At 41.2% G+C, this 14,818-nt stretch overlaps 1 protein-coding gene across 4 annotated transcripts in view; it reads left to right on the forward strand.

The window, feature by feature from the left end:
- The window catches only part of OAT (ornithine aminotransferase), a 22,367-nt gene that overhangs the window by 1,947 nt on the left and 5,602 nt on the right, over window positions 1–14,818 (forward strand). Inside the window, exons 2-9 of one of the 4 annotated variants that reach the window (XM_017858674.1) lie at window positions 2,403–2,489; window positions 4,132–4,338; window positions 5,025–5,250; window positions 8,615–8,839; window positions 8,940–9,035; window positions 11,996–12,123; window positions 13,649–13,771; window positions 14,433–14,561. In XM_017858674.1, coding sequence (XP_017714163.1) covers window positions 5,052–5,250; window positions 8,615–8,839; window positions 8,940–9,035; window positions 11,996–12,123; window positions 13,649–13,771; window positions 14,433–14,561 — 900 coding nt within the window. In that variant the 5' untranslated portion in view covers window positions 2,403–2,489; window positions 4,132–4,338; window positions 5,025–5,051. Of the gene's footprint in view, window positions 1–1,370; window positions 1,564–2,402; window positions 2,490–4,131; window positions 4,339–5,024; window positions 5,251–8,614; window positions 8,840–8,939; window positions 9,036–11,995; window positions 12,124–13,648; window positions 13,772–14,432; window positions 14,562–14,818 lie in introns of all 4 variants that reach the window. The other 3 variants (XM_017858673.1, XM_017858672.1, XM_017858675.1) reach the window with 3 other exon arrangements.

Below are 14,818 nucleotides of genomic sequence, written 5' to 3' on the forward strand. Positions count from 1 at the left end.
TTTTTTTTTTTTTTTTTTTTTTTTTTTTAAAGGCCTGTGTTTGTGAATGGTTACCTAAGGAAAAGTAAATATTTGTCAAAATAGCAAGAACAAATTTACTCCTCAAGTTGAATATTTTAAGTGGCTTTTGGATGACTTTGACTATTCTTTTAGAGTGAGAAAATAGTTTTTAAGAGTATAGGCTAAATTAACTTCAAAATGCAGCCTTTTGTGGAAATTCTACTGTAGGTATGTTCTGACATAGATGGATGGAGAGAGTAATGGTAGCCTGAAGGACTCTGTTAATTATGTGGATGAAACCTTCAATGTTAGAATTCTAGCTTGCCAAGAGCAATTTGTTCTCATTTCCGTGACCTGAGTATGGGCCTCAGGTAGATGCATGACAGCAACCTGGAACACATTATTTTGACCTTTAAAGGCCATTAAATCTAATGAAGTAAACTCTTGATGAAGAGGTTAGTTATTCTAGAAGAGGTCAGACAGTGAACACCCCCTCTTAGAGTTAGACTCAACTTGGTCAGGGATAGGTGATCCCATAGTCTTGATCACTTGCTACCTTGACTCCCTCAGGAGTCCTAAGTAAGACTGACCTCATTTATTTGACAAAGGCCCACAGGATGCCCAACCTGGGCTAGGTTCTAGGAATGCAAAGTGAATTTTACTGTTTTTTAAAGGAGCTTAGAGTATAGACTTACAAGCATAAAAACAAGTGGCCTGAAGTGTTAGGACCCATTACAAGTCTGCACAGTCCCAGGGAGTCTTTAGGAGGGACTTAAATAGTAACTTCTATGGGGAAGGGTGAAAAAAAAGCTAATGTGGATGCTAATTATGCATAGAAAAAATAACCAAATGTTAATGGTTATCATGCAAGTGTAAAATTGCAGGTAATTTTCTTGTCTGTGTTTTCTAATTTTTTGTCAACTGAAAAATGGTGTGTGTGTGTGTGTGTTTTAAACAGTTTTAAAAGAAATCATGGCACTGTTGATTCTGATATTTCAGAAACTGGCTAGTTTTAAGGGCAAAAGGGAACTGAGTGGCCATTTTGTGCTGGATTTGGGCACAATAACATTAACCCATTTAATCCTCAGTAACGCTTCAACCTCATGTTACAGATGGGGAAATTGAAACTCAGAAAGATTGACAACATCACCCAGAGTTACTCTTAAGAACCACAGACAGAATTTAAAATCCCAGCCTCCACACTCTGTATTTTCCACTTGATTCTCCTGGTTTTGAAACCTTTGGGGAAGAAGATATTATTGATGTTGGCTATTTTTAAGTCCATCTTAATTCTGCCGTAAGATTTCTCATACAGTGCCAAGGACAGTAACTTGAACACAGAAGGTTCTTTAATAGAAATGCATTTACAGGATTTTGATACGTCATGGTGCATCCAGTTTCTGACCTTTCCCAGTCGAATTAAATATCCAGACTTCATCTTAAAAACCTTAAGAATAGCTGACCCCGTGGTGTGCGCCTGTGGTCCCACCTGCTCCTGAGGCTGAGGCAGAAGGATCCCTTGAGTTTGAGGCCAACTTGGGCAACATAGCTGAGACTCCATCTGTAAGTGAAAAGAAGCAAAAACCTGGAGAATGAGTATTAGTAATGTTTTGAATGTTATTATTTTGTCACCAGTTATTCTTTAATAAAACTGCCTAAACTTGACAGCTAAATGAATTTTTCATTCCATTTCTGTTGGAAATTAGCTGTGCAGATAACTTTTATATAAAATAAGAATGTTGAATTTAGATAATCTCAAGATATATATATATTTTGAGACATGGTCTCACTTTATTGCCTAGGCTGGAGTGCTGGTGGCATAGATCGTGACTCACTACAGCCCAGAACTCAGGGCTCAAGAGATCTTTCCACCTTAGTCTCCTGAGTACTTGGTACTACAGGTACACGCCGCCACACCTGGCTAATTTTCGTATTTTTTATAGAGACAGGGTCTCCCCATGATCTTTAACTCCTGGGCTCAAGTGATCTGCCTTGGCCTCCCAAGTGCTGGGATAATAGGCGTGAGCCACCGTGCCTGGCCCTAGAAAGTTGTTACAGTTTAGAGCACCATTAAGTATTGCCTGAGTGTTTAACTGCTAATTTGATAGGCAAAAATTAATGTTCTAATTTTTTAGTTGATCAAACAATTCGTACTGAGTAAAACATAACCCAAGAAGGAAATCATACATGAGTATTTTAGACTTCGCAGTAGTATTTTGGGGAAGTTCTGTATATGGTACGATTAGACATTTTTGCTAGCAGCTACCTCCAGTTTGATGATTCTTACATCACTTTTTTTTTGATTGTTGGTACCCACCCCTTTGAGATAAAGTCTGATGAAAGTTATGGACCTTCTTCTTGGAAAAATATGAGTCTGCATATAATTCTGCATTTTATTTCAGGAGATTTTGGACTCTCTGCAGACTGTCCCTGGATTGTGGGTTAAAAATCTGTATTCTGGTCTGAACCGTGGGAAGAAAAAATAGTCGGTGAGTCTTTGGCAAACCGGAGTGCTGGATTTTGTTTAGTAATTGCAAATTCCTGAACATGCTGGATTTACTGGGTAGTGCCAAGTTTAAAGGGAAGTAAGCCAAACTCCAAGTATTATGTTTTGCTAATTTGGCAGCTCAAATCAAGAGTGCTGTGAGATTGTACATGGTTTGACTTGTCATTGGTAGACTTCTGTTGAAACATGAATTAACTAGTCGTTTAGAAAGTAAGTATAGATAGAATAAGTATGCCTAGTTTTTGGCAACTTTCTCCTAATCATGAATTTATCTTTAAGCTTTTTTTTTTTTTTTTTCCTTCCAGAGGTGATTCCTATGCACATGCTCTAATTTCCTTTTAATTGTTAGTTTTTTTCATAGTTTAGTTTTTACTTCATGGCTTATCAGGATGCTTAATGGTAAATTGGGTACAAAGAGGTGTGTGAAGCCTTGTGGAGGGGCTGGTTTTAGGGCTGGGGATGACTGGGAGAGTAGCCCTGACTGTGCCTTATGTGATGGGGCAGCAGGGTAAACACCAGCCTGCTCAGTGATGTTTAAACTTTAATGCTCATACAAGTAACAGACTGTAGTTTGTAGTTTGACACTCTGTAGTTCTCAGTTACCTTTTGCTAACAATAGCTTTTTTTTTTTTTTTTTTTTTTTTTTTTGAGACAGAGTTTCACTCTTGTTGCTCAGGCTGGAGTGCAATGGTGCAATCTTGGCTCACTGCAGCCTCGGCCTCCAGGTTCAAGCGATCCTCCTGCCTCAGCCTCCTGAGTAGCTGGGATTACAGGCATGCACCACCACGCCTGGCTAATTTTGTATTTTCAGTAGAGATGGGATTTCTCCATGTTGGTCAGGCTGGTCTCAAACTCCCGACTTCAGGTGATCCACCTGCCTCGACCTCCCAATGTGCTGGGATTATAGGCATGAGCCACTGTACCCGGCCAACAATAGCTTTTATGCTACAGTTTTTTGAGGATAAGTTTTGTAGAAACAATCATCCTAGCAGAATAGATTGTTTTGTTTGGGAATCTCATATATATATATATGTGTGTGTGTGTGTATGTGTGTATTTATGTATGTATGTATGTGTTTGGTCTAATTCAACTTACTGTGAACACTTTAAAGCTATTATAAGTTAGCATTCTTTTCCTAGTCTTTTTGCCTTTCACCTTTATTTGTGATAAATTTGACCTACAGAAGTTTTAGATATTTGTGGCTAAATAAAAGATTTTAGGCTGGGCACAGTGGCTCACACCTTTAATTCGAAAACTTTGGGAGGCCGTGGTGGGCAGATTGCTTGAGCCCAGGAATTTAAGACCAGTCTGGGAAACATGGCAAGACCCCCATCTCTATGGAAAATACAAAAATTAGCTGGGTGTGGTGGTGCCTGCCTGTAGTCCCAGCTACTAGAGAGGCTGAGGTCGAGTAATTGCTTGAGCCAGGGAGATTGAAGCTGCAGTGAACCGTAATCGTACCACTGCACTCCAGCCTGGATGACAGAGCGAGACCCTGTCCTCCCCACCCTTGAAAAAAAAAAAAATAAAGATTTGACTTTTTGTAGTTTAGATCTTTGGTGTTAAGCAATTCCCATACCCCAGAAGTCAACTTTTCCTCTCCACACCTGTTGTTTTTATTTTAGGATGGTCCCTTTTATTTTGGTAGAAACCAAATTCTACCTTAATTGCTTCACTCTCCATATGCAAGGACAAACGAGTTGTCAATCCCGCTGTCTCCTGCCCCATGCCTAGTCTCTGGCAGTCTTCTCTGATTTGGTCTCCCTGCCTCTGGTCTCTGCCCTACGGTTGTAGCTGTCTCATAGCATCGTGCCTGATGGTATTGAACTGTGGTAGGTGCTTAACAAATACTTAGTGTTTAGTACGTGTTCAGTCAACACACAGTTCATTAGCTCTGGAAAGAGTCTTACTCTTACTGATTGGTTGATTGATTGACTGATTGACAGGGTATCACTCTGTTGCCCAGGCTGGCCTCAAACTCTTGGGCTCAAGTGATCCTCCTGCTTCAGCCTCCTGAGCAGCTGGGGGCTACAGGCTCAAACCATCACACCTGACTCAAGGTTCTCACTCTTTTTCTTTTCTTTTATAGAGACTGTGTTGCCCAGGCTGGTCTTTAACTCCTTGGCTCAAGCAATCCTCCCGTCTTGGCCTCCGAGGTGCTGGAATTACAGATGTGAGCTACTGCGCCTGGCTATTTTTTTTTATTCTTGAGACTGGGCCTTACTCTGTCTCTCGGGTTGGAGTACAGTGGCACAGTCTCAGCTCACTGCAGCCTCAACTTCCAAGCTTAAGCAATCCTCCCACCTCAGTCTCCCAAGTAGCTGGAACTACAGGTGCACACCACTACACCCAGCTAATTTTTCAATTTTTTGTAGTAATGGAGTGTTGCTGTGTTGCCCAGGCTGGTCTCAAATTCCGGGGGTCATGTGATCCTCTGGCCTCAGCCCCCCGAAGTGCTAAGATTATAGGCATAAGCTAAGGATTCTCACTCTTAATGCATTCTCTTTTCTTTGGACAGATCTGGTTTTTCTGCTCGAAGGACACAATGCTTTCCAAACTAGCACATTTGCAGAGGTTTGCTGTACTTAGTCGCGGAGTTCATTCTTCAGTGGCTTCTGCTACATCTGTTGCAACTAAAAAAACAGTCCAAGGCCCTCCAACCTCTGAAGACATTTTTGAAAGGGAATATAAGTATGGTGCACACAACTACCATCCTTTACCTGTAGCCGTGGAGAGAGGAAAAGGTACATTTCAAATTAATCCATCTCTTCCCTTTTCTTGAAACCTTTTATAAAAAAAAATTGCTTCCATATTTTCTCAATATACATTTTTCTAGATGTATTTAATGTATATATTGCAGACACAGTTAATTCTTCTTTTTTGGTTTTGTTTTGTTTTGTTTTTTGAGATGGAATCTCACTCTGTCACCCAGTCTGGAGTACAGTGGCACAATCTGGGCTCACTGAAACCTCCACCTCCCGGGTTCAAGCGATTCTCCTGCCTCAGCCTCCTGAGTAGCTGGGACTATAGGCACGCGCCACCACGCCCGGCTAATTTTTGTATTTTTAGTAGAGATGGGGTTTCACCATGTTGGCCAGGCTGGTCTCGAACTCCTGACTCTGTGATCCTCCCACCTTGGCCTCCCAAAGTGCTGGGATTACAGGGGTGAGCCACCGCACCCGACCAGTTAATTCATTGATTGAGTGTCTAGTGCTGCTGTGTTAGGTGCTATGGAGGCTTCAAAGAGGAACTGTTGTCTTTGTCATGTGGACCTTACCGAGAGGGAATGCAAGGGAAATAAGGAAAGTGTGGTCATATTGCTGTCATTTTTTTCTTTTAACTTTTATTTTGGCGCAATTTTAGACTAAAGAAACGTTGTAACAAGTAGTTACTAACATTTTTCTTTGGCTCTTCTCCCAGATTTTCCAAGTGCTAACGTTTTACTGCTTTGGTCTTAGTGTGTTCACTCCCTTCTTTTCTCCCCTCCCACGCCTGCATATTGTACATTGTTTTCTGACCTGTTTTGAGAGGAAGTTGCAGACATGACTCTCCCTTTTTTTTTTTTTTTTGAGATGGAGCGTCGCTTTGTCGCCCAGGCTGGAGTGCAGTGGCACGATCTCGGCTCACTGCAAATTCTGCCTCATGGGTTCGAGCGATTATCACACCTCAGCCTCCAAGTAGCTGGGATTACAGGCACGTGCCGCCACACTTGGCTGATTTTTGTGTTTTTAATAGAGATGGGGTTTCACCATGTTAGCCAGGCTGCTCTCCAACTCTTGTGACTTCAGGTGATCCACTCGCTTCGGCCTCCCATAGTGCTGGGATTACAGGTGTGAACCACCACGCCTGGCCATACATGACGTCTCTTTTTTTTTTTGATAAGAAGTTTCATTCTTGTTGCTTAGGCTGGAGTGGTGCAATGGCATGATCTCGGCACACTGCAACCTCTACCTCTCGGGTTCAAGTGATTCTCCTGCCTCAGCCTCCCAAGTAGCTGGGACTACAGGCCCACACCACCACGTCCAGCTAATTTTTGTATTTTTAGTAGAGACAGGATTTCATCATGTTGGCTAGGCTGGTCTTGAACTCCTGACCTCAGGTGATCCACCCGCCTCAGCCTCCCAAAGTGCTGGGATCATAGGCATGAGACACCACACCCTGCCACATGACATTTCTTTACCCATAGATACTTAGTGTGTCTTTCCTAAAACACAATGACTTTTTGAGATAGGGTCTCATTCTGTTGCCCAGGTTGGAGTACAGTGGTGCGATCATGGCTCACTGTAGCCTGGAACTCCTGGCTTCAGGTGATTTTCCCATCTCAGCTTCCCAAGTAGCTGGGACCACAGGTGTGCCCCACCATGCCTGGCTTATTTTTTGTAGAGATTAGATTTTGCCATGTTGCCCAGGGGGATCTTGAACTCCTGGTCTCAAGTGATCCTACCGCCTCAGCCTCCCACAGTGCTGGGATTGCAGGTGTGAGCCACTGTGCCCAGCTGACTTTCTCTTCTATAACTATAGAGTAGTTGTAAAAATCAAGGACTTAACACTGGTACAGCACCATGAGTCTGGAGACCTAATCCAGATGTTGTTTGTTCTCCTTTGTAACAAAAGAAAAACCTCCGCTGAGCTGCATTCAGTTGTCATGTTTAGGCTTCTTTAACCCAGAACAGCTCCTCGATTCTTCTTGGCTGTCTTGCTCTTCTTTCCCTTTGTGTTAAGTATCTTGTGGGGACAGAGTGTAAAACTCTGTAAATACCCAGTTACTCGTGAACTTTTACGCACAATTTTAGCATCCACTAATGATTCTTGCCTGAATAAATGATTACTGTGATAGTTGCCAAATGGTGATTTAATCTACAATTTGGAATAAATAACGGCCTTAACCAAATAAAACTAAAATTTATTACTTAGCTTTGTACCAGAAAATGACAATATAAGAGTATCACACATTTTTGTCATTTGCCTGTATTTTATTTGGTGCCAGTGTTATAGACATATCTTCTTTTGAACTATGGAAAATCTGTTTCATATTACATGACACGGCAACATTGTTTTACTTTCCCACTAGCAATGTATGAGAGTGCCAGTTTCTTCAGATCCTGTCAAAACTTGTTTTTTTAATTATAACCATCTCAGGGAGTGTGAGATGGTATCTCATTGTGGTTTTAACTTGCATTTTCCTAATGATTAGTGACGTTGAACATCTTTTCATGTGTTTCTTAGCCATTTGTATATCTTCTTTGAAGAAACAGCTATTCAAGTCTTTCTTCATTTCTTAAATTGGGGTTGTTTGTCCTTTTGAAATTGAGTTGTAAGAGTTCTGGAAGTTAGATCTTATCAGATACGTGATTTACAATTTTTTTTTTCCATCCTAAGGGTTATTATAGACTATTTCTCATAATTTTTGTCTGTTATGTATAACTTCTGCTTTTTTATTTTAAAATTTTATTTATTTATTTTATTTTATTTATAGGCAGGATCTTGCTCTGGTGCCCAGGCTGGAGTGCAGTGGCACAATCTCAACTCACTGGATCCTCTACCTCCCAGGCTCAAGCAATCCTCCCACCTCAATCTCTGTAACTGGGACCATACCCATGCCCAGCATTTTTCTGTAGAGTCAGGGGTTTTGCTGTGTTGTCCAGGCTGATCTGGAACTCCTGGGCTCAAGCGATCCCTGCCTTGGTCTCCCAAAGTGCTAGGATGACAGGCGTGAGCCATGGCTCCTGGCCTAACTTCTCCTCTTAAATTCTAATTTTGGGTCCTAAATCTTAGAATTAGGTAAAGGTTTTACTCCAGAGTTTATAACCTTTTGTGTTATTTTGTTAAATGTGTATTTTGAAGCCAGGCAGACAAAATACAATTCTTAATAATTCCTTACAAATCAAAGTTTATTATGCCTGAGCTAAAACAAGCTTTAACTACAAATGTATAAATACTACATATATATATATAACTACATATAACTATAACTATATATATATAACTACAAATATATAAATAGAGGTTCATACGTAGGCATTCAGCGGGCTTGCTAGCACTCTTAATCTTTGGGCTTCATGCCACATAGTAATTGTCTAAAATAATTTTCCTTTCTTATGTATTTAGGTATTTACTTATGGGATGTAGAAGGCAGAAAATATTTTGACTTCCTGAGTTCTTACAGTGCTGTCAGCCAAGGGCATTGTCACCCCAAGATTGTGAGTGCTCTGAAGAGTCAAGTGGACAAACTGACCTTGACATCTAGAGCCTTCTATAATGACGTACTTGGTGAATATGAGGAGTATATCACTAAACTTTTCAACTACCACAAAGTTCTTCCTATGAATACAGGTAAAACATTTCCTTTTTTTGTTAAATACCCTCAAAATAACCTTTTATTTTTTGATAGTTTAACATTTTAAAAAATCCAAACATTTTTCTCTCCTGATAGGAGTGGAGGCTGGAGAGACTGCCTGTAAACTAGCTCGTAGGTGGGGCTATACCGTGAAGGGCATTCAGAAATACAAAGCAAAGATTGTTTTTGCAGGTATGTGAAATTAAATATTAATTTCTGTGATTGAAACATACAATATAATTTACTGTGGCCAGACGTGGTGGCTCATGTCTATAATCCTAGCACTTTGGGAGGCCAAGACAGGAGGATTCTTTGAGCCCAGGAGTTCAAGACCAGCCTTCTGAGCAACATAGAGAGACCCTGTCTCTATTTAAATTAAAAAAAGAAAAAATACATATATATATATACACACACACACATGTATTTATATATTTTATATATAAAAAACATTATATATATAATTTATTGTTTTAATTTACTGATGAAATACTTGTAATATGTTTTGCCTAGTACATGGTACGTATTTGCTGAATGTTTCATAACAATTAATGAGGGATTTCCTCTTCTTGGAGATTATTTCTTCATTTATGGGTTTTTCTTTCTGAACTCCCTATTCCTTTCATTTGCCTGGTCAGATTTTCTTTATAGCAGTTATCCAGTTAATTAGACAGTCTTACTGGTGGAGGGTTTGTGTTGGGTGCTGGGGTTGGGTGAAGTTAGTGTGGGGCCATGGCCTATGTAGACTGTGGTTTGAATCTTGATATTGGAGGTGCTGTTATGCCATGTTCCTCTTAGAAGCTGTTGGAAAGAGGAGGCTTGGAGTTGCCCTTGTTAGGCTTCTGGGACTGGTTGAAAGGAATAACTTGCATTTTGGTTAGGGAGACTAGTAATTAATTGAGTGGATGTAGTTTGACTGTTGGATTCTTTATATGATGTTCACTTGTTTTTTAAGCTTTATTTTTTTAAAAACAAGTATGTATAGATTTGTCGCTATAATGGTCAAAGTTCATTCTTGTGATCATTGAAATCATTAAATATTCTGCCATGTGAACACATGCAGTTAAATGATAAACCCCATAACGTAATAAAATCCAGAGTTCAACTGAAGGCCAGAGGTAATTGGTATTTGAGGGGACAGATTGGTATTCCCAAAGAAGAAATCTTTGCAAAACTCTGTAACTTGCTATTTAAAAATCTTGTGCTTTCATTGTAGGACAACATAACTGTCTCTTGCAAACAAAAATGGTGTTTCTGGTGACTTTCATTCTTATAGACTGTGTCCAGTCTCTTTCTTAATAGCAAAGGGTGCAAAGATGTTTTCACCTGAGTATTGAAAGAAGCTGGTGAGTCAGTGGGGTGGAGAGGCAGAGGAAGACTGTCCCTAACTGTAAGTCCCTTATACCGGCAGGGTAAGTGACCGAGGATGAGGTTCCTGAGGCTAGGCAGGGGAAAGAAAATAGGCTTATGGTCTAATCAGTGCATTTCTTCTTAAACAAACCTAGTCAAAATCAATGTGCTATTGTTTGTGGACAAGTAAAAGAAGAGATTACTTGTAGGTAAGGGATGCTGGTGAAAGACGCTTTGCAAGAATAGTAATTAGAAACAAGATGAAGCCAAAATACTATATTCCAGCACTGATTAATTGAGTTGCTGCTGGCAGAGATGGTAAGAAGATAAAAACATTCATGATGTCACAAACTCCCAACCTCTCTGTTATTTTACATGGTGTCTTTCCTTCTTGAATTTAACCCTCTCTGAAACTATCCAGCTCACTTGCTTTACTGGTTTATGTTAGGTGTTTTTTCCCTACTAGAAAGGAAGCTCCCTGAGGACAGAAATCTTGCCAGTTGTGATCCTGATCTATTTCCCAACATTTTTTTTTTTTTTTTTTGAGGCAGAGTTTCACTCTTGTCACCTAGTCTGCAGTCTGGAGTGCAATGCGCAATCTTGGCTGACTGTAACCTCCGCCTCCAGGGTTCAAGCGATTCTCCTGCCTTAGCCTCCTGAGTAGCTGGGATTACAGGTGCCCACTACCACGCCCAGCTAATTTTTGTATTTTTAGTACAGACAGAGTTTTGCCATGTTAGCCAGGCTGGTCTTGAACTCCTGACCTCAGGTGATCTGCCTGCCTCGGCCTCCCAAAGTGCTGGGATTATAGGCGTGAGCCATCGCACCTGGCTTCCCCAACATCTTTATTATTATTATTATTTTTATTTTTTGAGACAGAGTCTTGCTCTATTACCCAGGTTGGAGTGCAGTGGTGCGATCTCGGCTCACAGCAACCTCTGCTTCCTGGGTTCAAGCGATTCTCGTGTCTTAGCCTCTTGAGTAGCTGGGACTACAGGTGTGCACCACTGTGCCTGGCTAATTTTTGTATATTTAGTAGAGATGGGGTTTCACCATGTTGGCCAGGCTGGTCTTGAACTCCTGACCTCAGGTAATCTGCCCGCCTCGGCCTCCCAAAGTGCAGGGATTACATACGTGAGCCAATATGCCCGGCCTATTCCCCAACATCTAAAACAATGCCTCACATAGTAGATCCTCAGTCACCTTTATTAATGGATAAAAAATGTTCCAGAAGAAAGGGAAATCTCTGTCATTTAGCATCATAAAGGATTATAATATCAAGGAAGGCAAAATGGAAACGTGTTTGGATTGCTTGAAGATCTTTTCTCCAAATGAAATTGGAAATGCATTGTGTTGTTAGCCTGCAGTATTGGAGTTTTGAAAGGAAAACTGCTAATTGTCTGTGAAGGATATTCTCTTTCTCATATCAGTATCATGAATGCACCTTCTCTAGAAAACATGCATTGAAGACCTCAATTACCTCAATTGTTAGGGCTTGTTACTGGGTTGGGGATTATTGAAAGAAAAGTAAGTTATCTTCAGGGTCTATATATTCCAGTCAAGAGGCTCAGTAGAGAGAAAAGACTAAAATAGGAGTTACAAGGCCAGACCTAGTGGTCTTGTGTCATCGGAGCCATGGTGTTTAACATCAGACTTTGTTTAACAGTTGAAAGCCCACTGAAGGCACACTAAAGCAAGCCCTTGATTTATTTTTTGAGTCAAACTTCTTGTGGTGTTTTGTGGGGATAGTGCTTATTGAAGTTTGGGTTTCTTTGAAATAATCGCTGTTTGTTTCTCCTTTCTAGCTGGAAACTTTTGGGGTAGGACTTTGTCTGCTATCTCCAGTTCCACAGATGCGACCAGTTACGATGGTTTTGGACCATTTATGCCGGGATTCGACATCATTCCCTATAATGATCTGCCTGCACTGGAGGTATTTCACTAGCATCATGGTGCTTAGCTCATTGTGAATAGAAATTAAAGCTGTTGAATATATGAATTCAAAATACATTATATGACAGCAATGCAAATTTATCTCACTTAAGTTAGGCCACGATTTCAGACTTGTTCTCAGTAGCGAGCAATTAGTTTCCAACGCAGAGAAAGCTGAGTTCTGTGATCTACTCTGTACAGCCCGCCAGCTACTTTAGATGTGTGTCCTTCATAACAATTAACTTGGGTATACCTGCTTACTTGCTAGGTAAAATTTCTGTTTTTAGCTAGCTTTTTAAAATTATGAAGTGGAAGACTTTTAAAGAAAGCCTTAAGTTGGCTTTAAAAAGCTATTTACTTTAGATTTAATTTAAGTAATTAATTTCTTTTTTTGAGACAGAGTCTCACTCTATCGCCCAGGCTGAAGTACAGTGGCACAATCTCGTCTCACTGCAAACTCCGCCTCCTGCGTTCAAGTAATCCTCCTGCCTCAGCCTCCCAAGTAGCTGGGACCACAGGCACACACCACCACACTCAACTCACTTTTCTATTTGCTTTAGAGACATGGTTTCACCCTGTTGGCCAGGCTGGTCTCGAACACTTGACTTCAAGTGATCTGCCCACCTTGGCCTCCCAAGGTGCTGGGGTGACAGGCATGAACCGCTGTGCCCAGCCAGATTTAATTTATACTACATTTATATATTAGAAAACAGGCTGGGCATGGTGGTACATGCCTGTAATCCCAGTGCTTTGGGAGGCCAGGGCTGGAGGAGCACTTGTGTTTAGGAGTTCAAGACCAGCCTGGGCAGCATAGGGAGAGCCTGTCTCCACAAAAAAAATTAAAAATCAAGGTCAGGCACGGTGGCTCACGCCTGTAATCCCAGCACTTTGGGAGGCCAAGGCAGGCAGATTGCTTGAGGTCAGGAGTTGAGACCAGTCTGGCCAACATGTCTCTGTCTCTGCTAAAAATACAAAAAAATTTAGCTAGGTGTGGTGGTGTGTGCCTGTAATCCCAGCTACTTGGGAGGCTGAGGCATAAGAATTGCTGGAACCCAGGACACAGAGGCTGCAGTAAGCCAAGATCGTGCTGCTGTACTTCAGCTTGGGTGACAGAGTGAGACTCCATCTCCAAAAAAAAAAAAAAAAAAAGCCAAAATAAATAAAAAATTAGCTGGGCATGGTGTGCAGCTACTTGGGAGGCTGAGGCAGGAGGTTCACCTTGAGCCCAGGAGTTTGAGACTTTAGTGGGCCCTGTTTGTGCCGCTATACTCCAGCCTGGGCAACAGAATGAGGCAAAAAAGGAAATGTAGGCTAGTGTAACTTAAAGGTGAAGTATTTGGAGCTTCTGATAATTGAATGGCAGTGAATTTGAAGTCTTCCACTTCAAATTCTTGTGAAGTCAGAATTGATGTTAGTGCAAAAACTTGTTTTGCATACTTCATAGAAAATATGTGTGGTGTATGCTTTCAGATTTCCAAGTGTGGTAGAAAGAAGATTATTAAAACCTATTCCTATTTCTTTTGTAGCGTGCTCTTCAGGATCCAAATGTGGCTGCGTTCATGGTAGAACCAATTCAGGGTGAAGCAGGCGTTGTTGTTCCAGATCCAGGTTACCTGATGGGAGTGCGAGAGCTCTGCACCAGGCACCAGGTTGTCACGTTTGCCGTTTGTGATAAGACTGAATGGGCTCCTGCCCTTAAATTACTTTCCACTAGAGGGCGATGGCATTCTAAGCGCTTAAGTACTTTCTAGTGCTTAGAAACGACTTTTTCCTGTCTCTGGCCTTGTCCTGGGCCCTGTGCAGAGCTGCAGATTTGGCCTTAACAGCGTTTCCTTCCTCGCTGCTCTAGGAGCCTTTCACTGTGAGCCCCCCCAAGCCCTTTGTTGTATTCTCTCCTCCTTCCTCCCAGGGCTGATAGTAGTGTATTTTGTTTACCATTTGAGAGTTCTTGTCACACATTAAATGTTTGTGGAATAAACAAATAAATTAATTTGTTCCCAGAGGGTAGTTATGTCCAGAAAAGCCATACAAAACCCTCAGCTTTGCATCAGCACCTTTTCACTATGTAGAGCAGGGCAGAATGGGCCTCTAGGGAGATAGGGGCCTGACAAAGGAAATAGTTGGTGAGTCTACAAGATTCTCATAGAATAGTCTTGAAATTGTGTGTGTAGTTAAAACATTTTTACAAATCTGAGGGCACATCAGAATTACACATTTATTGTTGGTAGGGGGACAGTGAAATAAAGATGGCTATTTTCCCTGTGGAAATGAAAATGATCACTAATGGAGTTAAGTTTTTTTCTCCAATAGGTTCTGTTTATTGCTGATGAAATACAGACAGGATTGGCCAGAACTGGTAGATGGCTGGCTGTTGATTATGAAAATGTCAGACCTGATATAGTCCTCCTTGGAAAGGCCCTTTCTGGGGGCTTATACCCTGTAAGTTTCATGTCCCCCCTCTTTCCATTTCCTCCTCTTGTAAAATATACCCCTAAAGTATTTATACATCAGCTGATTGTGACAATAATGCCTTTCAGATGGTTTGATTTTACCAAGTGTGCTGTAGGCCACTTGGAATATCTGTAATAAAAACATTTGCACTTTGGGAGGCCGAGACGGGCGGATCACGAGGTCAGGAGATCAAGACCATCCTGGCTAACACGGTGAAACCCCGTCTCTACTAAAAATACAAAAAA

This window comes from Rhinopithecus bieti, unplaced genomic scaffold (assembly GCF_001698545.2).
Source record: "Rhinopithecus bieti isolate Rb0 unplaced genomic scaffold, ASM169854v2 scaffold_42745, whole genome shotgun sequence".
In the NCBI taxonomy this organism is placed as follows: Eukaryota; Metazoa; Chordata; class Mammalia; order Primates; family Cercopithecidae; genus Rhinopithecus; species Rhinopithecus bieti.